The sequence below is a fragment of the Oncorhynchus clarkii genome, chromosome 21 (assembly GCF_045791955.1).
Source record: "Oncorhynchus clarkii lewisi isolate Uvic-CL-2024 chromosome 21, UVic_Ocla_1.0, whole genome shotgun sequence".
NCBI lineage: Eukaryota > Metazoa > Chordata > Actinopteri > Salmoniformes > Salmonidae > Oncorhynchus > Oncorhynchus clarkii.
Window position 1 is genome coordinate 32,649,354 of NC_092167.1, and position 22,091 is coordinate 32,671,444.

The 22,091-nt window shown below is 40.7% G+C and overlaps 2 protein-coding genes across 2 annotated transcripts; both read left to right on the forward strand.

Annotated features, from left to right (window-relative positions):
- The first annotated feature begins 144 nt into the window (after positions 1 to 144).
- On the forward strand, positions 145 to 6,437 carry LOC139379191 (ciliated left-right organizer metallopeptidase). The gene is made up of 15 exons (XM_071122011.1): positions 145 to 444; positions 523 to 667; positions 2,834 to 2,927; positions 3,116 to 3,167; positions 3,288 to 3,437; positions 3,664 to 3,789; positions 3,872 to 3,953; positions 4,260 to 4,363; positions 4,628 to 4,811; positions 4,993 to 5,062; positions 5,198 to 5,288; positions 5,444 to 5,548; positions 5,663 to 5,794; positions 5,877 to 6,010; positions 6,179 to 6,437. Exons 1-15 carry the CDS (start codon positions 145 to 147, stop codon positions 6,435 to 6,437), a joined length of 2,028 nt encoding a protein of 675 aa, XP_070978112.1.
- Positions 6,438 to 9,187: 2,750 nt separating this feature from the next.
- Positions 9,188 to 19,143, forward strand: LOC139379410 (uncharacterized). The gene is made up of 6 exons (XM_071122216.1): positions 9,188 to 9,325; positions 13,438 to 13,680; positions 16,466 to 16,534; positions 17,118 to 17,249; positions 17,811 to 17,951; positions 18,171 to 19,143. Exons 1-6 carry the CDS (start codon positions 9,304 to 9,306, stop codon positions 18,284 to 18,286), a joined length of 723 nt encoding a protein of 240 aa, XP_070978317.1. The 5' UTR covers positions 9,188 to 9,303; the 3' UTR covers positions 18,287 to 19,143.
- Positions 19,144 to 22,091: the final 2,948 nt, after the last annotated feature.

The window sequence follows — 22,091 nt, forward strand, 5'->3', positions numbered from 1 at the left end:
TTCAGTTGTATATTGACTCACCATTTATACATGTTTGAGTGAATACAGTGTTAGCTTTGTCCTGCAACTAGCCATTCAAATGACCATTTATACGAACAATGTAGACCTATAATAGAAATAGCTGTTAGATCTACTGCTGATGTCATGTCAGTCCAACAGATCCGTCTCTGTGATCTCTTCCCCGAGATGAGGCTTCTGTGGAGGGGCGGCTCCTGTGGAAGGGCTATGATTATTCCTTCACCCCCCTCCCTCAGCAGGCCGTGGGTTTGGATGGTGGTGGTGGTCATATGGCTCCCTGGTGCTCTGGAGAAGTGTATCTTTGATGAAGTTCAGCAGTCGGTCACAGTGGTCCCCACACCCACGGATCCAGACGGACCTCACCCTAAGACGACGGCCAGTAACAATGTTGGGCATCAGACTCGACTTACTGCTTCAGAGGACACAGCTAATCCTTTTCAAATTCCTTCATTTGCGCTTCAACTTTCTTCATCCCAGAGACACCACAGGAAGCGCACAAGAGAGCTGGCTCCACCCACAAACCATCCACAGCCAATCAGGATCCACACCTGGGTTCCGAGGGATAGCCCCGCCCTGTCTCAGGTGGAAAGCGAGAGACTGGAACCAGCAGTCAGGGAGGCTGTGGGCATCGTGTCCAACTTGTTGTCAGGTAGGAGAGGAGTGTGTCTGTCTCTGTGTGCTGTGTGTTTGAGTGGATCTGTACTGCACAAAAATATAAACGCAACATGAAACAATTTCTAAAATTTACAGTTCATATAAGGAAATCAGTCAATTTAAATAATTCAATTAGGCCCTAATCTATGATTTCACATGACTGGGAATACAGATATGCATCTGTTCGTCACAAATACCAACAACAACAAAAGGTAGGGGCGTGGATCAGAAAACCATTCAGTATCTGGTGTTACCACCACTTGCCTCATGTAGTGTAACACATCTCCTTCACATAGAGTTGACAGGGTCTGTCTGGCCCTGTCCGGACGGGGCCACAGTGTCTCCCGACCGCTCCTGTCTCACCCTCCAGTATTTATGCTGCAATAGTTTGTGTCGGGGGGCTAGGGTCAGTCTGTTATATCTGGAGTATTTCTCCTGTCTCATCCGGTGTCCTGTGTGAATTTAAGTATGCTCCCTCTAATTCTCTCTCGCTCTCTCTCTCTCGGAGGACCTGAGCCCTGGGACCATGCCTCAGGACTACCTGGCATGATGACTCCTTGCTGTCCCCAGTCCACCTGGTCATGCTACTGCTCCAGTTTCAACTGTTCTGCCTGCGGCTATGGAACCCTGACCTGTTAACTTGAAGTGCTACCTTGTCCTGGACCTGCTGTTTTCGACTCTCTAAAGACAGCAGGAGCGGTAGAGATACTCTCAATGATCGTCTATGAAAAGCCAACTGACATTTACTCCTGAGGTGCTGACCTGTTGTACCCTCTACAACCACTGTGATTATTATTATTTGACCCTGCTGGTCATCTATGAACGTTTGAACATCTTGGCCATGTTCTGTTATAATCTCCACCCGGCACAGTCAGGAGAGGACTGGTCACACCTCAGAGCCTGGTTCTTCTCTAGGTTTCTTCCTAGGTTCTGGCCTTTCTAGGGAGTTTTTCTTAGCCACTGTGCTTCTACATTGCATTGCTTGCTCTCTGGGGTTTTAGGCTGGGTTTCTGTACAGCACTTTGTGACATCGGCCGATGTAAAACGGGCTTTATAAATACATTTGATTGATTGATTGATCAGGTTGTTGATTGTGGAATGTTGTCCCACTTCAATGGCTTTGCAAAGTTGGTGGATATTGGCGGGAACTGGAACACATCGATCCTGAACATGTTCAATGGGTGATATGTCTGGCCAGTATGCAGGCCATGGAAGAACTGGGACATTTTCAGCTTCCAGGAATTGTGTACAGATCCTTGTGACATAGGGCTATGCATTATCATGCTGAAACATGAGGTGATGGCGGTGGATGAATGGAACGACAATGGGCCTCAGGATCTCTTCACGGTATCTCTGTGCATTGAAATTGCCATAGATAAAATGCAATTGTGTTTATTGTACATAGCTCATGCCTGCCCCCATAACCCAACTGCCACCATGGGGCATTCTGTTCACAATGTTGACATCAGCAAACCACTTTCCCACACAATGCCATTCACGTGGTCTGCAGTTGTGAGGCCGGTTGGACGTACTGCCAAATTCTCTAAAACGATATTGGAGGCGGCTCATGGTAGAGGAATGAACATTCAACAGCTCTGGTGGACATTCCTGCTGTCAGCATGCAAATTGCACGCTCCCTCAAAACTTGAGACATTGAGACATCTGTGGCATTGGGTTGTGTGACAAAACTGCACATTTTAGAGTGGCCTTTTATTGTCCCCAGCACAAGTTGCACCTGTGCAATGATCATGCTGTTTAAACAGCTTCTTGATATGCCACACCTGTCAGGTGCATGGATTATCTTGGTAAAGGAGAAATGCTCACAAACAAGAATGTAAACAAATTTGTGCGCAAAAGTTTAGAGACATAAGCTTTTTGTCTGAACGAAAAATGTCTGGTATATTTTATTTCAGCTCATGAAACATGGGACCAACGTGTTGCGCTTAAATTTTTGTTCAGTGTATCTACTGTGTGTGAATGTTTCTCAGTAGGAACATTATTGTGTGTGGATGTTTGTCAGTAGGAACATTTATTGTGTGAGTCTTTGACTGAGTCTTGGTGACTTTTGTGTCACGTTTGTGTGTAATAACAATGTAATGATGTATTCATGTGTGGATAACTAAGTATTTCACTGATAATTTAATACTTGCTGTCCCGATAGTAAACAGAATCCCTGGTCATCTGCTGCTCAGCAGAAACATCAACAAGTACTGCAAGTTCATATGGCGGAACGCCAGCGCTGCCAACTATAACAAGTCTGTGTGGTACAACTGTATACCTAGCTATATGTGTGTATTTGTCCATTTCTTTACATAGTAAAATACTGTCTCTGTTTATACAGTATGTTTCTCTTGTCTTAGACTTTCTGATACAGTATATTGGATTTTCTACTGTTATTGGTCGGTGAATCATTTCAACCAATCAAAGATTTCCATTTCCGCAGGTGTGGCCGAGCCAATGAGAACTACAGGACGGAGACCTGTCTGGATGTCATTGTGAGTAGCAGCATCTGAACCCTCTCTCATATCACACAGAAAGGGAGATGCTGTGTTATTATTAGTCCTTTGATGGAAATCATGACCTGCCAGTGAGGATGCACCACCATTGATTGACAGATCCCAGATGATCACCTGAGGGGTTGTTTCGTGTACTCAGAGCCTGATGCACCAACCATGACTGTGATAAGGCCTGAGGGGGCGGGACTTCCTGACACTGACTTCCTACTTTACCTCCACGCGCAGAGCACCGACAAGTGTCGAGCGGAGGTGAGGGGTCACAGCGGAGACCATGTTATGTTCCATGTAAATCAACTTAGTTGGTGACTGTCAACATAGCTCTGGTTGTCCTTAGGTACAGATCTAAGATCAGCAGATATCTTTACCAGCATACCTTCACCAATGAAAAGCAATACGATCAGTAATGAACTCAGGTCATAAAATACGTTGACTGTCAATGAATCACTCTTTCCTCTTCGCTATTCATATATCCCAGCCCAGTGTGTTGGCCTATGCAGTGCACTGCCAGACTGACTCCCAGGGTCGACCTCTGGCTGGAGTGGTGGTCATCTGTAGGGACAGACTGACTGGGGAGGGATATAGCCACCAAGGCACTGTGCAGGTAAAATAATTGTAATTGTGTGTGTGTGTGTGAGATATGTATATATTTATAAGTAAAATAATTAGCATCTCCTTTTCTCCAGACAGTGATCCATGAGTTGTTCCATGCATTGGGTTTCTCCAAAGAACTCTTCAGCACCTGGAGAGACTGCTCCTACACACAACGTCAGTAACCTTGCTTGTGTTATCATTTGGTATATTAAATTTGTATTATAAGGCTATATTCTATTGTGTTACTTTAGAGTGTGTTTTTGTCCAATCCTTTGGTCATGGCTTAACCTGTTAGATTTTTCTCTCTCTGTTGTAAAGGTATCTGTTTTTGTTTTGCTGTGGGTTTGTTGTTGTGTTGTGTGGTTGTTGTGTGATTGAGTTATACTCGGTTGTGTTGTGTGGTTATGTGATTCTGTGTTGTCTTATTGTGTTGTGTAGCTGGGATGGGCTGCTCCCCCCGGGGTCAGGTGACTAACACAGATGAGACAGGTCAGGTCAGGATCTACACCCAATCAGTGATCAGAGCCCTGCAGGAACACCTGTCATCTACTGACCCTGACCTGGGAGGACCACTGGAGAACCTGGTATGGACCCTGCCATGAGCCATTAACACACAATATATAGTAGTGCAGAAATATAGGCACTGTAGTCACACTCCTGAAATTACGTACTCTCACACTATTCATATTATATATATATATAATATTGTGCTTTACCTTTCTCTATCTACCTCGTTACCCATAACTTCTTTCTCACACTTATCTCTCTAAATCTCTCTCTTTCTCTCCCCTGCTCTTTAACACACACTCTGCCCCTCCCTCTCTCTATCTCCACTCCTCATCTCCCAGGATGTAGGTTCTAGTGGTCTGTCCTCTCACTGGGAGTCCAGGGTGCTACAGGGTTCCATCATGGCTGCAGCCCTGGGGGATCCAGCTGTGGTGCGTGTCGACCCGGTCACCCTGGCCGCCCTACAGGACACGGGCTGGTACTCTGTCAACCACAGCCGAGCACAGGGCCTGGTGTGGGGAAAGGGTGAGGGACCCACCCGCCTGTCCATTGAGACGGATATAACTGAACCAAACAGATAAGGGGGTTTAGAAAGAATATCTGTCAAAGAGAAAGAGTGTAAGAGAGGAATATCGTGTGGTATGAGTGATTCTGTGTGTACCTGATTAATGGCGGTAGTGAATTATTGTTTGTGTATCTTTCGTAGGTGAGGGAGCAATGTTTGGATTACTGTCCACCTGCCATGACAACTCCTCCTCATTTTTCTGCACAGGCAGGTAGTGTTATTCTTTTATTTGAATATCCCACACTTAACCATACAATAAAAAACAAACCCCATTCTCCAACGTTGTCTAAAGCTGTCCAGGTACTCTACCTCATTCTCTGTTTGACTTGTGTTCTCCATCGCTCAGTGGTTTAGGGTGTCATTATCTTCACCGCCACAAGGGGGAGTGCCAGACTGACGCTCACCTGGATGGGTGCCGCATTTACAAACCTCTAATGGTGGGTCTTCTGCATACTTATTTACTTCAGTTTGACCGTTTCCCTGACCTCTGTTCTCCATGACAAAACAGTATTTCAAACACTCTTCCTCAGCTTCACCTTCTCTCTCTATTTGAACTCCTCCCTCTTTACTTCTCTCTCTGTGTTTTCCCAAGAGTGAATGCTGGAAAGAGGAGAATGAGAGAGAGACTGAAACAGAGTGGAGTGGAGAGTTGTACCGTATAGACAGCCGATGCTTCTTCTCTAACCTGAGCAGAGAGGTCAGTGTGTGTGTATTTTATGTAGACTCACACCGCATATATTTGTGAAAAAGTGTATGAAGGTGACACCTACCCATTTTTTTAAATGTTCTATCCATCTCCTCTCTCTGTCAGAATGTCTCCCTGTCCGTCAGTGACTCTGTGGTGGGGCGTTGTTATAGACACAGGTGTACTGGGCTGAACCGGTATCAGATACAGGTGTCTGGCTCTGACTGGTTGGACTGCCCAGTAGGAAGCACCATTGAGGTAAACTTTTGAGCATACGCCGATGTTGCCATTTTGGCCATTAGATTCTACCATGATTTGACATGATTTCTCATTCATTCAGGTGACAGGTTACAGGGGGCTAGTTGCATGTCCTGACAAGAGGTTGTGTTATTACCCTGACATTGGTCTCTCCATCGACAACCAGGACCCCCACTCTCCAGCTGCCTCTACTAAAGGCACAGTGACTACTGAGAAGTGAGTATGGCTGAGTACGAAGTATTTCAGTATCTTTGGTATGGCACAATATGAACTTGCAATGTTTTTGTTTTAATCAAGTTTTAAGTGGTCTTTCACTTTCTCAGAGCGCAATACATAATTGATTTATCAGTATAAATAAAGTGTTTATTTTCTTCTCTCCCTCAGTGATCCCCTGTTACATCAGAACACAATCCCTGACCCGAGCCTGACCTTTGACCCTGCCGCTACGTGTGCAGAACCAGGGGTCAGTACAGACACCACGTTGGCTGCAGTCCTGGGGGTCAGTGCTGCTGTCTGTCTCCTGGCTGCCCTGATGGTGGCCTACAGGGGGTACCGCTCCTCCAGAGTCAGGGTGCATGCTGCCCCTGAGGCCCCCAGTGTTCTGCAGTTGCACTCGACCCAAAGTGATTCAAATAACTGCTAATGGAAACTGGGTGTCCATTATAGCACAGTCTTGTGCACGCACTGGTGTAAATGGTTACTTAATCAAGTAGGTGGTGTTTGTTCATTATTTATCAGAGGGGGAAATGGACTATTTGTTAAGTGTTGAACTGTACAAATGAAGAAAGTACACTAGAGTAAAGAGCAATGCGACACTGAGGTGTTCTAATTGTCCCCTGGATTTGTTGTTCAACATGGATTTAGCTTTAACACTATGTTAACCTGTAATAACAATGAATTATGTGAGCGTTTTCTGTGTCTTATCCCTGTGGTATACATTTTACTCATACAAATTGACATATAAAATGTAAATCTGCACTATTTATTTTTTATACAGATCTGTTGCCATGGTGATGTTCTCTGGAATCCCCCTTAGATAAGTCAGAGCAGGGAAGGTTCCAGGCATAAGGGACATAAGCGGTAAGCGTTCTCTTAGGCCTCCACCCCCCCCCCAAAAAATAAAATATATTTTTTAAATATTAACTAAATATACACTACAGTTCAAAAGTTTGGGGTCACTTAGAAATGTCCTTGTTTTTGAAAGAAAAGCTCATTTTTTTGTTCATTAAAGTAACATCAAATTGATCAGAAATACAGTGTAGACAATGTTAATGTTGAAAATGACTATTGTAGCTGGAAACGGCAGAATATTATCCCATTATCAGAAACCATCACTCCAGTGTGCCAATGGCACATTGTGTTAGCTAATCCAAGTTTGTCATTTTAAAAGGCTAATTTATCATTAGAAAACCCTTTTGTAATTATGTTAGCACAGCTGAAGACTGTTGTTCTGATTAAAGAAGCAATAAAGCTGTCCTTCTTTCGGCTAGTTGAGTATCTGGAGCATCAGCATTTGTGGGTTCGATTACAGGCTCAAAATGGCCAGAAACAAAGACCTTTCTTCTGAAACCCGTCAGTCTATTCTTGTCTGAGAATTGAAGGCTATTCCATGCGAGAAATTGCTAAGAAACTGAAGATCTCGTACAACGCTGTGTACTACTCCCTTCACAGAACAGCACAAACGGTCTCTAACCAGAATAGAAAGAGGACCGGGAGGCCCCAGTGCACAACTGAGCAAGAGGACAAGTACATTAGAGTGTCTAGTTTGAGAAACAGATGCCTCACAAGTCCTCAACCGGCAGCTTCATTAAATAGTACCCTCAAAACACCAGTCTCAATGTCAACAATGAAGAGGCGACTCCGAGATGCTGGCCTTCTAGGTAGAGTTGCAAAGAAAAAGCCATATCTCAGACCGGCCAATAAAACAAAATATTAAGATGGGCAAAAGAACACAGACACTGGACAGAGATATGGCGTTTTCTTTGCAACTCTGCCTAGAAGGCCAGCATCATTTCTCAGAACAAGAATAGACTGTCGAGTTTCAGAAGAAAGTTATTTCTGGCCATTTTGAGCTTGTAATCAAACTCAGAAATGCTGATGCTCCAGATCCTCAACTAGTCTAAAGAAGGCCAGTTTTATTGCTTCTTTAATTAGCACAACAGTTTTCAGCTGTGATAAGATAATTGCAAAAGGGTTTTCTAATGATAAATGATCCTTTTAAAATGATAAACTTGGATTAGCTAACACAACGTGCCATTGGAACACGTGTGATGGTTGCTGATAATGGGTCTCTGTACGCCCATGTAGATATTCCATCAAAATCAGCCATTTCCAGCTACAATAGTCATTTACAACATTAACAATGTCTACACTGTATTTCTGATCAATTTGATGTTATTTTAATGGACAAAAAAAAATGCTTTTCTTTCAAAAACAAGGACATTTCTAAGTGACCCCAAACCTTTGAACGGTAGTGTATATATATTTATTTTCAGGCGGGGTGGGGGTACTCAACTAACTGTTGACAGTTAGAATAGCAGAATACATAATGTGAAACTTCAACATTTGGTTGTGCTTCAGCAAATTTTCTCTTGTTATGTCAGTCACTGACAGTCACTCAATTAACCAGCTAACAATTTTTGAATTGGTAAGTTAGTCTAGCCACCTATCTAAACTTGTAATAATGGCCAAATACTGACCAGGCACGCAGGGCAGAAGCCCAGGGGCCCCTATTGACTTTGTTAGTCACTCTCAGTCAGATATCATTAACAGGGCATAAGTCATGGCACATGTGTAGAATTGCAAGAATTTTGCTTTAAAATTGAAAAAAATGTCTCTCCCCATGGAAAAATGGGTAGAATTGCAGATAATTAGCTGTAAAACTGAGAAAAAAGCAGTGTCTTGCCCCATGGCATTTAAAACAAATAATTTCATGAAATTTGACATAAAATTGTAAAGACAATTATCCGCCCCATGACAAAATGTGTAGAATTGCAGGAAATTCACTTTAAAACGTACATTTAATCTCTGCCATAAAGAGGGGGGCCACTAAAATGTTTTGCAGACTCAAATGTTTTGCTTGCTTAGGGCCCCCAAAAGGCTAAAACGGGCCCTGAGTCAGAGAATGTCAATTGATAGAAGTTAATCTGCAGTGACTGTGATCTGTCATGCTCAATGATCAAGATAATTCTAATGCTGGACAGTCATGAAACATGACAAGATGCACAGGTGCTAGTCTCTAGGAATCAGTTCAGCAGCACAAAGTATAACAATACACTTTTCAAACACTAGCTAGGAGTAAAATAGTAGAGCATCAACAGCATGCATTTCCTTCATACCATGTGACTTCTCGTAAATGTCAGGTGAAAAGGAAAGTGAAATCTAGCTATGTTGGAAAAACACGTACAAGAGATAGTCGAGGAGCAAATCGGCTTCTCTTATTCATATCCCACAGTCCGTCCTGTGTGTATGAGGCAACGACTGAGAGACAGTGGCGAGAGAGCAACACGATGACAACCCAGCAGCAGGAGGGTGAGAAGCGCTATGACCCCAAAGACACCACGCTCAAATTCGTCACTAGACACGATCATATTAGTAAAATGTATCTAAGCCTCTCTTGCTCAACCTTAGTTTATGATTTCAAGTAAAATAGGAATTGCTTAATAGGTCATGGAATGTTGTATGCAGATTTGAAAGTATTGATTTGATTGTAGCTTGAATATACAGTAAATTAAATATACAGGTAACTGCCAAAATAATGGAAACACCAACAAAGTGTCTTAATAGGGCGTTGGGCCACCAGGAGCCGCAAGAACAGCTTTAATACGCCTTGGCATAGATTATGCAAGTGTCGAACTCTATTGGAGGGATGCGAACTATGTCCCCTATAAACTGCGCGCGTGCGCGGCCGCGCAGCATCTGCCAGGATTGCCAGCGCAGAAGAAATGTCATGCCGTGCAGAGACGCAAGAGATTGAATGTCACTGAGTTCGCCCCATTAGTTTGCTCTATTTAGATCAACGTTTTTTCCTGTGATCGAATCAACATTATATCAGCCACTTTTCAATGTAAAAAAAAAACAAAAGAAATCTAACTTTGCAAGACTGAGTCTTTGATTTTGTTGTGGGCAAAGCAAGAGTGCAACGGAGTAGAATTCTATTGGCGGGGGTAGTACACGAGCGCTCGTTCAATCACCCGCGAATGAATGCGTTTTTCAGATCAGTTCAGATCAGAGCGCAGTGCCGCGGGTGTCCCCATTTGTTGATATTCTTTTCTAGTAAGCAAGTTATTATCCCAAGTGTAGATAAATATAGGTTTATCAAGGAGGAGTTATTGCTTCCTACAAGAGCACAAAACATGTAGGCTACATTTCAAGCTGTTTTTGAAAAGCCAGTCAGGTCAAAAGCTTATGTCTTAATTAAAGGGACAGTGTTGTATTTTCAGACACGCTTGAATATGCAAATAAGCCAATAGGCAGAGGGGTAACCTACATTGTCTGATTCTCTGTATGGCAATAATAAATAATTGTACTTAGAAAAGGGGTTTCTTCATCATAAAACACAATACAATGCAATTTATAGTCACCTATTTGGAGTGGCGATTTTAGCATGTAAATCTTGGTGGGGCAAAAAAAGAAAGAAAGTGGGATGCATGTCAGCAAAGCCACTACACAACACAACACTAAACAATACATTCATTGAGGCCTCCCGAGTGGCACAGTGGTCTAAGGCACTGCATCGCATTTGCTACTTGTTCCATCGCGCTCTAGTGACTCCTGTAGTGAGCCGGGCACATGCATGCTGATACAGTCGCCAGGTGTACAGTGATTCCTCTGACACATTGGTGCGGCTGCCTTCCAGGTTAAGCGGCCATTGTGTCAAGAAGCAGTGCGGCTTGTTTGGGTTATGTTTCGGAGGACACAAGGCTCTCGATCTTCGCCTTTCCTGAGTCTGTACAGGAGTTGCAGCAATGAGACAATACTTTAACTATCAAATGGATACCATGAAATTGGGGAGAAGAAGAGGTAAAACATGTTTTATTAATTGCACTATAACGGTGACAAACTGTATCCACAAACTGTTAGGGCCTACATAAAGTTGTCCCAAAGCAGGCCCAACATCTTAGCACTGCTACACCTGGCTATCAGCGGAGCCTTGTCTGGCAGCCAAGCTGTTCATTCAGCCTCATTTACTGCCTTAAAAAACACAGCTGATATGGCTGACTTGCTTAAACAAATGTGGTTTCAAATGACAATTAAGATGTACAAACTATGGCATAAGGGGACGCAAAGCGGATAAGAGGCAATCCGTAATTTTGATAAAGACATTAATGAGCGAGCTAGGATGGATGTCGTCAATATAACTATTTACTCAGCACTTTTGAAATGTACAGCGACAGAATTCAGAACATTGACCATTCTTACAGTGTTCTCCCTGTACACCAAGTCAGAACCGTAGGATAAATAAAGGTGGCATATAAGCAGACAATGAAAGCTCTTACAATATTTAATGATTGCATTTCTTTAAAACAGGTTATAGGCTACATGTGCACCACCAAGTCAGAACAGTAGGCCGAAATTAAGGGGGTTAAGAGGATTAAATAGACCAAATTATTAGGGGGAGGTACATGGGCTACTGACATCTTACTACACAACATACACTACCATTCAAAAGTTTGGGGTCATTTAGAAATGTCCTTGTTTTTGAAAGATAAGCTACTTTTTTTGTCCATTATAATAACATCAAATTGATCAGAAATACAGTGTAGACATTGTTAATGTTGTAAATGACTATTGTAGCTGGAAACAGCTGGTTTTTTATGGAATATCTACATAGGCGTACAGAGGCCCATTATCAGCAACTACCACTCCAGTGTTCCAATGGCACGTTGTGTTAGCTAATCCAAGTTTATAATTTTAAAAGACTAATTGATCATTAGAAAACCCTTTTGCAATTATGTTAGCACAGATGAAAACTGCTGTTCTGATAAAAGAAGCAATACAACTGGCCTTCTTTAGACTAGTTGAGTATCTGGAGCATCAGCATTTGTGGGTTCGATTACAGGCTCAAAATGTCCAGAAACAAAGACCTTTCTTCTGAAACTCGTCAATCTATTCTTGTTCTGAGAAATGAAGGCCATTGCCAAGAAACTGAAGATCTTGTACAACGCTGTGTACTACTCCCTTCACAGAACAGCACAAACGGGCTCTAACCAGAATATAAAGAGGACTGGGAGGCCCCGGTGCACAACTGAGCAGGAGGACAAGAACATTAGAGTGTCTAGTTTGAGAAACAGACGCCTCACAAGTCCTCAACTGGCAGCTTCATTAAATGGTACCCTCAAAACACCAGTTTCAACGTCAACAGCGAAGAGGTGACTCTGGGATGCTGGCTTTCTAGGCAGAGTTGCAAAGAAAAAGCCATATCTCAGACTGGCCAATAAAAATAAAAGATTAAGATGGGCAAAAGAACACAGACACTGGACAGAGGACCTCTGCCTTGTTTGAATGTGTCTTTATTAACTCAATGATATATATTTGTTTAAATTGTTTGCAAACTGATATGTGAACACATATTGATGCCAAAATAACATGCAAAATAACATGTTTGTTTTTGCAAAAAATGTGGGGCTCAAAACAGGTTGGGTTCTGCCCTATCTGCCCTGAATGACTGGTCGCCACTGCCTATTTGGCCGATGGTGTTACAGACCAAGTAAAATAGAATTAATTAATGTCAAGCTCTTTAAAAAAAAAAAGTCTCATGCAATGTAGGCCTACATTGAACACCCCATGTAGGCTACTGTAGGCTATATCAAAGTAATCCAAAGCTATTTCCAATGTTTTGGGATTTGCCACATTGGGTTTGTTGGTAGGCCTACATTATGCTCAAATAGCCACAATAGCTTATTGGCTAAAACATTAAGGGTACAGCCTCATTGTTCACTGTAAACGCACCGGAAATTACAAAAAATTCCTGAAACATTGACATTTCCGTTCACGAGACCTACACTTTGCTCAGTGCCCTAAACAATAATAGAGAACATTGGATGCAACACCATGTTTCCACGAGAAATTCCATCATTTGGTGTTTTGTTGATGGTCTCAGGGGCCCGCTCCAAAATCTCCCATAAGTGTTCAATTAGGTTGAGATCTGGTGACTGAAAGCACGCACGCACGCACGCACGCACACACGCACACACACACACACACAATTTAAACCACCTATTGTATGCTTTTTTGAGACCTCTCTTTCAAAGTCATGGTAATTAAAATAATGGGCAACTCGGCATTTTTATACCCTAAACATGATGGGATGTTAATTGCTTAAAACTCAGGAACTACACCTTTGTGGAAGCACCTGCTTTCAATATACTTTGTATTCCTCATTTACTCAAGTGCTTCATTTATTTTGGCAGTTACCTACCTGTATGTTGTAAGATGTGTTAGAAGTTTTGGGAAAAATAGGATACAAATTACAATTTTATTCCAAATGCCAATTTGAACCACTTCTGTAGATATGTGTATCTATATATATATATATATATATATATATATATATATACCTAAGTACTTATGTATATATATATATGTTACGTTTTTTTATTAGCATTCTTCCATATTGACACAACCTCTATGATATTTACCAGGAGCCCAGTTTATAGATGATCACAGGGCAGAGCTTATTCAGAGGGTCAGTCCGGTAGAGCCCATTGCAGATGTCATGCTCTCACAGGGACTGATCCATCCAGAGGTTAATTCTAACATCCTGGCTGCCAGAACCAGCCAGGACAAAATGAGGGCGCTATACGGAGCCATGTCCACTCAACCCCAGAAGGAGGCACTCTACAGCATCCTGGTGAAGAACTATTCTTGGGTCACTCAGGACATCCGTAAGTATCACAAGCTGTATCGGCTCTGTCAGCTACCACTAAGCCATAAGGTACCGTTATCTCTCTGCATACAGTATGCACACCAGACCTGGTTAGAAAACAGTTGCATTTTGTAGTTTATTTGAAAATACCAACCTTTCAAATACTCAAAGTTGTCGAATATAGAGAATCAACTAAAGACAAGTATTTCCTTTGATAATCAAATACAGGTATCAGAAAATCGAATAATATTTGAAAGTATATTGAATACCTCTCAGAAAAAAAACAAATAATATTTTAAGGTATTCAAGTGATTTGAAAACAAAAATAATATTTATTTGGTGGCTGCCAAATGCTGTATTTGATGAAGAACGAAAAACTACAACAATTAGTTGAGTTAGTCTAAATATATGATCATTAGAACATGGTTTGGAGGGCTTTAAGATATTAATCTATAGAACATGACTTTGTGATTACTCCAATAGCAACGTTGTTGTTACATAGGACTTTAGAAACCTGGGTCCTGTTTAGGAGAATGGAAATGTACAGAATGTTCAAACATACATGTATTGTGTAGATCTAATGTGATCCACTGCCAGATGGATTGGAATTCAAATAATTAAAAAGGTAGTCACTTTCTGAGATCTGTATTCAAATAGTTTTAAAATGAGTCATTTTTGGGTCACCTCCAAAGTAATTATTTGTTACTTTCCCCAAATAGTTACTTTCCACAAAGCATATTTAAAACTATAGTTATCTCAGGTCTGCTTGACAATGTACGAACCAGTTGAGCTATACAAAAGGAGCCAATTCGATAGCACCATTGGTGACATTTTAAGTTAGCTGTGGAGTGAGTTTACTGCACATTCTTTTCTCCGTCAAAGACGGTGGATAAATGAAGATCTCCCACTCAGGCCGTTTACCATTGAAGAAAGGGGGTGGCTCTCCCATTGACACCAATGCATTAGCAGCTGGGTCTGGTCTGCTTAGTTCATTCACTTTATATAAAATAGCGAGTGGGATGTCTCGCTTCCTCTTCCGTCCATGTCTCCGTTACACAATAGCTCCTTTATGATCCATGTAGATCAGGGATGGGCAACTGGCAGCCCGTGGGACCGTGGACCAATTTTACAAATATATATATATATACTTGTAAAATTGTATATATATATATATATATATATATATATATATATATATACTTGTAAAATTGTATATATATATATATATATATATATATATATATATACAGTACAGTACTGTACTAGACCAGTCAAAAGTTTGGACACACCTACTCATTCCAGGGTTTTTCTTTATTTTAATATTTTTCTAGATTGTAGAGTACTAGTGAAGACATCAAAACTATGAAATAACACACATGGAATCATGTAGTTACAAAAAAAGTGTTAATCAAATCAATATATATTTTATATTTGAGATTCTTCAAAGTAGCCACCCTTTGCCTTGATGACAGCTTTGCTCACTCTTGTCATTCCTGTGGCGGTCCTCATGAGAGCGAGTTTCATCATGGTTGATGGTTTTTGCGATTGCACTTGACGAAACTTTCAAAGTTATTGACATTTTCCAGATTGACTGACCTTCATGTCTTAAAGTAATGATGGACTGTCATTTCTCTTTGCTTATTTGAGCTTCTTCTCGCCATAATATGGACTATCACAACACAGCCGATTGGCTCAAATGCATTAAGAAAGAAAGAAATTCCACAAATTAAGTTTTACAAAGGCACACCTATTAATTGAAATGCATTCCAGGTGACTATCTCATGAAGCTGGTTGAGATAATGCCAATAGTGTTCAAAGCTGTCATCAAGGCAAAGGGTGGCTACTTTGAAGAATCTCAAACATAAAATATATTTTGATTTGTTGAACACTTTTTTGGTTACTACATGACTCCATATGTGTTATTTCATAGTTTTGATATCTTCACTATTAAAAATAAAGAAAAACACTTGAATGAGTAGATGTATCCAAACTTTTGACTGGTACTGTATATATATATATATATACTGTTTTTCATTATTTATTTATTTTGGAACTCAGTCAACTTACTGTTGAGCGTTAGAATAATAGAATACAGTAAGTCTGGCGGCCAGCTATCTACATTTGTATAACTGACTGAGGTGGAGCCCATTGATCATCAGTTATCATATTAAAAACTGCAAACATTTGCCTCCACCGTATTGCAAAATGTGTAGAATTGCAGGAAATTAAGCTGTAAACTGAAAATATTTCTCTCTGCCCCATGGCAAAATGAGTAGAATAGCAGGAAATGAGCTGTAAACTGAAAATGTTTCTCTCTGCCCCATGGCAAAATGAGTAGAATAGCAGGAAATGAGCTGTAAACTGAAAATGTTTCTCTCTGCCCCATGGCAAAATGAGTAGAATTGCATGAAATTAATTGGCATGAATCATGCGCACTGATATGAAAATATAGATATATATATTCAGCCTGGTGATTGAATAACTCTAACGAGGTATGTGTCAAGGTATCTGTCGCTAGGTGTAGCCTACGACTCATATTGATAACCAGGTCGCTTAGGGCCCCCCAAAAGGCTAGGCCCGGCCCTGGATAGAGCGAACAGAATCTAATGTACGGTAGGTATCAAGATCTATAAAAATAGAACTGCACATATACAGTAAACATAGAACCACCGGGAAAAACATCACTATTACAATGTATTAAACTGTTTGGTTTCAGATAACATGGAGTAGTCACTGTATGAGTAAGGCAGTCATTTCAAGTGCATTCATTTCTCAAATATCGTGTGTTTTTTCTATTAAAACAGATAGAATGAGGATATTGCCGCTGGAAAAAACTTGTGCTGGGAGGAGTGCATCAGGAAACACAATCCTTGGTGAGACATTTTCCTTCTGAGTCTAACTTCTCTGTTACACACGTAAAACAGAAATTAAAATGGCAAAGTGCAGCCAGAAGATTCATCCAGGGCTAAGTTAGAGTTCATGACAAAAATTTCAAATGAATAAATGAGCAGTAGGTGAGTGTCAAATTATAATTGTCAGTATAATTGTAAGTGTGTAGAAACAGCTTTGTATGGCCTGCCTGTATGCATATATATATATATATATATATATATATATATATACACCCCCAAAATAAACATTTTCTTAAAGACATTACCTGCTACGATTATTATTATTATTGTCTTTCATTAAAAAAAATATATTTCAGTAAATAATTATAATATATATATTATAATTATTTCCTGAAATATATATTTATATATAATTATATATAATATATATTTTTTAATGAAAGACATTTAAATTGTGGCATAATAATAATTGTAGCAGGTAATGTCTGTAAGAACATGTTTATTTTGGGGGGTAGAGGCCAGGGGGGGCACGTAAACAGCATTTTAAAACGAGCACCCAAGTTGCTAAGTCTGCTCCTGCATTTATATTTGTATATTTTTATAGTGGAAGGACTGAGACAGGAGAGAATGGCAATCAGCATGGGCCACACAGAGGAGGAGATGAACAATACCAGAGTGCTGCAGCTGAAACAGAATGTTGTCGAGCGAGTGCCAGATATACCACCAAGGAAGTCAGGTAAGCAGGTAGAACTATATGCAGAATTGAACACACATACTTACTAGGCAATGTCAAGAAATCAATGATGATAGACTCTATTAAAACTACAATTAGAAATGAAATGTAAAGTTCATGTAGGCAGGTGGAACTGTAGAATGCAGAGTACAATACACTGGGCAATATCAAGATATCAATGTATGAAAAAATGAAAGGTGACAAATAACGTGCATTTTCAAGTAGTATAAACAGTACAAAGTCAACATAAGCCTGTTAGCATTCCCATAGACTTAACATGGCGGGTTAGCTACTTAGCATTGTGGAACAACATAAAATATTTAGATCCTGACCTAATTTTATGTTCGTAAAAACATCTCAGCACTATTTCTGTCTTTTGTCATTGATATTCTGTGTCCAACAAGATTGACCTTTCAAGCAACAAGTCTCAAAGAAGAAAAAAAATCGACACGAATTCAATATGTTTATGACCATGACTTGCAAATTATACATAAATGCCCTTGAATGTAATTTAGTCTAAACCTTGATTCGTGCATGAATAAAGTTTGTTTTGATCACATTCAGCAACATTCCACGTTAGAGTGAATGGACTGAGAGGGGAGATAATGGAAATCGACGTGGGCCAATCAGAGGAGGAGATGAACAATACCACAGTGCTGCAACTGAAACAGAAAATTGCCCAGAGACTACCAGGCTGGGACATAGGTAGGCAGGTTGAACTCTACAGTACAGAATTAGAACAAACATACTGGGCAATGTACATAATGATATTTATGTAATTTGATGGTTTATCACTAGGGAAACAAGGGAACTCCCAACATATTGAGTAACATTGTGATAAACAATTCATCATAACATTTACAGTAATGTGTGTACCACCTTATTAACGACAACTGTACGCTGAACTCTCACCTCTTTATGCAGATACCCTGACGATGAGATACACATGCAAGACTCTGGAAGACTCACGCTTGCTCTCCTGTTACGGAATCCAGGACAAGTCTCTCATTAATCTAGTGCTTGATAAATATAGAGAATAGAGCATCTTCACCAGTCACATCATCCCACTACACTACTCTCCAAAAAATGCTGGGTTGTTTGGTTGATCCTGGGTTGCAGGTGTTGGGTTGTTTTCTTTAAAAACTGCTGGGTTATTGATGCTGGGTGCTAAGTCCCATTGTTGGGATACAATAAGGTGGTATACCTCATTATAATATGTAATAATGAATCCAATGTGTAAAATGAATCCAATGTGTAAAATGCAAATAAAATAAAGGACAATTTGAATTTGCGGTATGTAAGCTTAACATGATCAAATGGGATGACGTTTACTCTCACAGTGTGGCCAATACGATCTAGCTGAATGCCACACCCCTAAAATGCGACACTTTTTGAAAATGACCTTACATTCAAAATGACCCAGCTGCTTTGTCAACCCAGCATGAGAGTTAAAAATATCCAATTGATGGTTAAATGAACCCTTGTTTGGGTAATCCAAGACACCCAATTTGTTAGATAAGCCGCGCAACCCAACTGGGTGTGATTTGTCCTTAATTTCTACCCAGCGCTGGGTTTCCAAATAACCCAAATTGTGTTGTTTTTAACACCAATTTAATGGTTCTCAAACTGGTCCGTGCTTAGCCAGCTCGTCGGGCTTCCACACCCTAGCTGGCTCGAGAGGTTTCCTTGCCCTGGTTGGCTCGGAAGGCGCCCAACCCACGTCGGGCTGCCCTGCATTAAGCACTCATGCCACCATCATTTACGTACACCTGCCTTCCCTCGTCTTTAGTAATATTTGATATATCCTTCACTTGGTCTTTACTATGGTCTGCTCTTGATGTTTATCCCTGTGGAGTGTAACAAAACTTTATACTGATGTAAATACTTGTGATTCAGGTACCTACTGTTTCAAAGAAGTCACATGATTTAACAGAGGGGGAAATTCAACTTCAGAGCCACTTTCTCTCCTCAGTACAGACAGACTGTGGCTGCTGTCCTGGGGGTCACTGCTGATGTGTGTCTCCTGGCTGCCCTAATGGTCTCCTACAGGGCAAACTTTTTATCCAGATCAAAATGATCCCGTGTTGTCTCAATCCTGTTTCTCCATTCAAATTTGTTCCTCAATCTAAGACAGAAAATATTCTGACCAAATGTCTTGGGATCATACAGTACAACATGAACTTTGTAGCTTAGCGTTAGAAAGTTATAAAATATTTAAGTGTCACTGCAATGATACAATAATTGACAATACAAAATACAGATTTTAAAAACCACATTGTTGACCACTAAAATATAATTTGAGAGGAAATAGCACATGATGTGATATGTTAGAGATTTGTTTCCATTTTGTCTTAAAACGACATCCAAAAATGAGGGACCACATTTAACACAACACAGGGTCATTTTGATCTGGATTTAAAAACCTGGGCCAATGAGGTACCACTCATCCAGAGTCAGGGTGCATGCTGCCCCTGAGGACCCCAGTGTTTTGCAGTTGCACTCAAGCCTATGTGATTCAAAATAATACTGATCGAAACTAGGTGTCCATAATGGCATAGCCTTTAATGATTTAATACAGCAGGAAATTGACTGTTCATTAGGTTGAACTGAGAAATGCACATCGGATTTTAGCAAAGCTCAGGTTTTCTATGATCGTTCCCTTCATTTGTTTTTCATGAGATTTCATTTTCTCAGCCATTATGATCTGACATGCCTTTTGTCATATTCTACCTTATTAATATTCTTCTCTTGATATTTATTATATTTGACCCTGGAGGATAAGACCTTAACTTTTGCTGCATTCATGACGTGTCGGAATTAGGAAACTCAAACATTTCTGTTTTGAAAACTCCTTGTAGGAAGATGTGTCGCATTCAAGACAACTCGGAACTCGAATACTCTAACATTTCGGACTTGAAAACTCGTTGTAGAAATCTAAGATCCAAGTTTCCCACTTAGAAAATATAAAAATCAACCAATAAGAAGCTCTACGCAAACAACTTAGGCAAATTCGAACTCAGAGGTTCCGAGTTTCCAAGTTGTCTTGAATGTGGCAATAATACATGAGTTGCCCACTTGGGAAGTATCAGAATCAACCAATAGGAAGCTATACGCAAATAACTTACACATTAATTTGAACTTGTCATGAATGCAGCATTAAATAATTATCTAATCAGGTACCTAGTGTTTGCAAGAAGTCACACAATCTAACACAGGCCCGCAGTGACCTGCAGTTACACCTTCCCCATGGGCAAAAATCTGATTTCAACTTTGGAGGGGACAATTACATGACATTTTCTCAAGAGCAATTCCTGAGGGGGACACCAAAAGTAGTGCTGCAACACATAGTCTACTTTGTAATACGTTAAATGTATATTATGGAACCATAATCACTACTACTGGATAATTGATAGGTACAGTAGTTAACTGAAGGGTTGTCCCAACTTGTTCAAATGTTTAAAAATTATAATACTACTACTAATAATAGTTATAGCAGTGTTCCTTATCAGTCCAGTATGTATGCAGGTATTTGTACTTACAACCAGCAATACCAACAAAGGCCAGTAGGTGGCAATGGTACTGTACACTGTATGGGCGCAGTTTTCATAAATACAATGAACATGATGTGATCTCGTCTAAAATTATCTCCATTGAGAACCATCACAAAGTTGGTCTCCGTATTGAATTGACCTTTTAATTGAACCTTTTCTGATACATTTATATAGTCATTAAATATGTGCCACTGGCCTGAGTCTACTACAACATCTTTACAAGAACAAAAAGCTCAAAATAAGTACAGTTCTAAAAGCAAAATAACTACTTCAATGAAAAACCCAAATAAATCAACCAAAATATCCTTCAGTTAGTGTCTCAACTCTTCAAACAGCAGCTATGAACAAGCATGTCACACAAAGTATGCAATTACATTATGTACATTACAGACAACTACGCCGTTCAATCTCTCTTGGCCCATGCTAGCCTGTAGGCAAGTCTTTAACCTGCAGAGTGCACTGAAACTCCTGTCAGCCTCACATGAAGACACTGGCACCACAAACAAAATTCTGATCAGCACCTCAACTTGGTCAACCAACCCCCGCACCTCCACTGGAAGCCTCCTGAGGACCTCTGATGCCTCTCCACTGCTGCTACAGGGGTATTTGTTGTGAAAGAGAGGGATATGCACTGAAAGAGAATCTATGTTCAGTTCTGGGTACTGATCTAGAGACTCATCCAACCCCCCTGTTAGAAGCACTCTTTCCAACTTTTGCAGAATGTTTAGACTGTCCTGGTCAAAACTGTCGCCAAACTGAACCTCCACACCATCCAACACTTAAAAAATGTCTGCCCTATAGTGATCCACTGCTTTGCCAGCAAATCGTCTTGAGTGGGTCTCAATGGATTCAATAGAGTCAATCAATGCTGTTGCTTTCTCATGCAGTGCAAGGTAGCTTTCGTCATTTCTCGTGCCCCTAAGAGATGACCGCACACACTCGACTGCAGCCTGCATACCAGAGACAGTCTGAGTTGTCTTCTGCAGTGAAATGTTTACACATTCAAGCTCTCCAAGAACAGCAGTGGCAAGTGTGAGGCCCAACACAGTCTTGCCTTTGCTGAAGTGCTCGAAAAAGCCACTGGCAGTTGAAGCTGTCTTGGATGCAGTTTTTGCCATCTCCTCTAGGCTGCTTAGTACCCGCTCATACTGCCCTAACACAGATCTAATAGCAGTATTCTGCACAGTCCACCTTGTTGCACATAGGGGTTTCAGGGTGGTCAGATTTGTATCTTTGAACGTGGCAATTGATTCAAACATGCTCTTAAACTTCCCTGACTGGCCATAGAGGACAC

Coding starts and splice junctions, on each gene's coding strand:
- LOC139379191 (XM_071122011.1), top strand. CDS start 145: ATGTCAGTCCAACAGATCCGTCTCTGTGATCTCTTCCCCGAGATGAGG. Junction 4,364..4,627: donor GAGGACCACTGGAGAACCTG/GTATGGACCCTG, acceptor CTCATCTCCCAG/GATGTAGGTTCTAGTGGTCT. Junction 5,063..5,197: donor TCATTTTTCTGCACAGGCAG/GTAGTGTTATTC, acceptor TCCATCGCTCAG/TGGTTTAGGGTGTCATTATC.
- LOC139379410 (XM_071122216.1), top strand. CDS start 9,304: ATGACAACCCAGCAGCAGGAGG. Junction 13,681..16,465: donor TTGGGTCACTCAGGACATCC/GTAAGTATCACA, acceptor CTATTAAAACAG/ATAGAATGAGGATATTGCCG. Junction 17,952..18,170: donor ACTACCAGGCTGGGACATAG/GTAGGCAGGTTG, acceptor CTCTTTATGCAG/ATACCCTGACGATGAGATAC.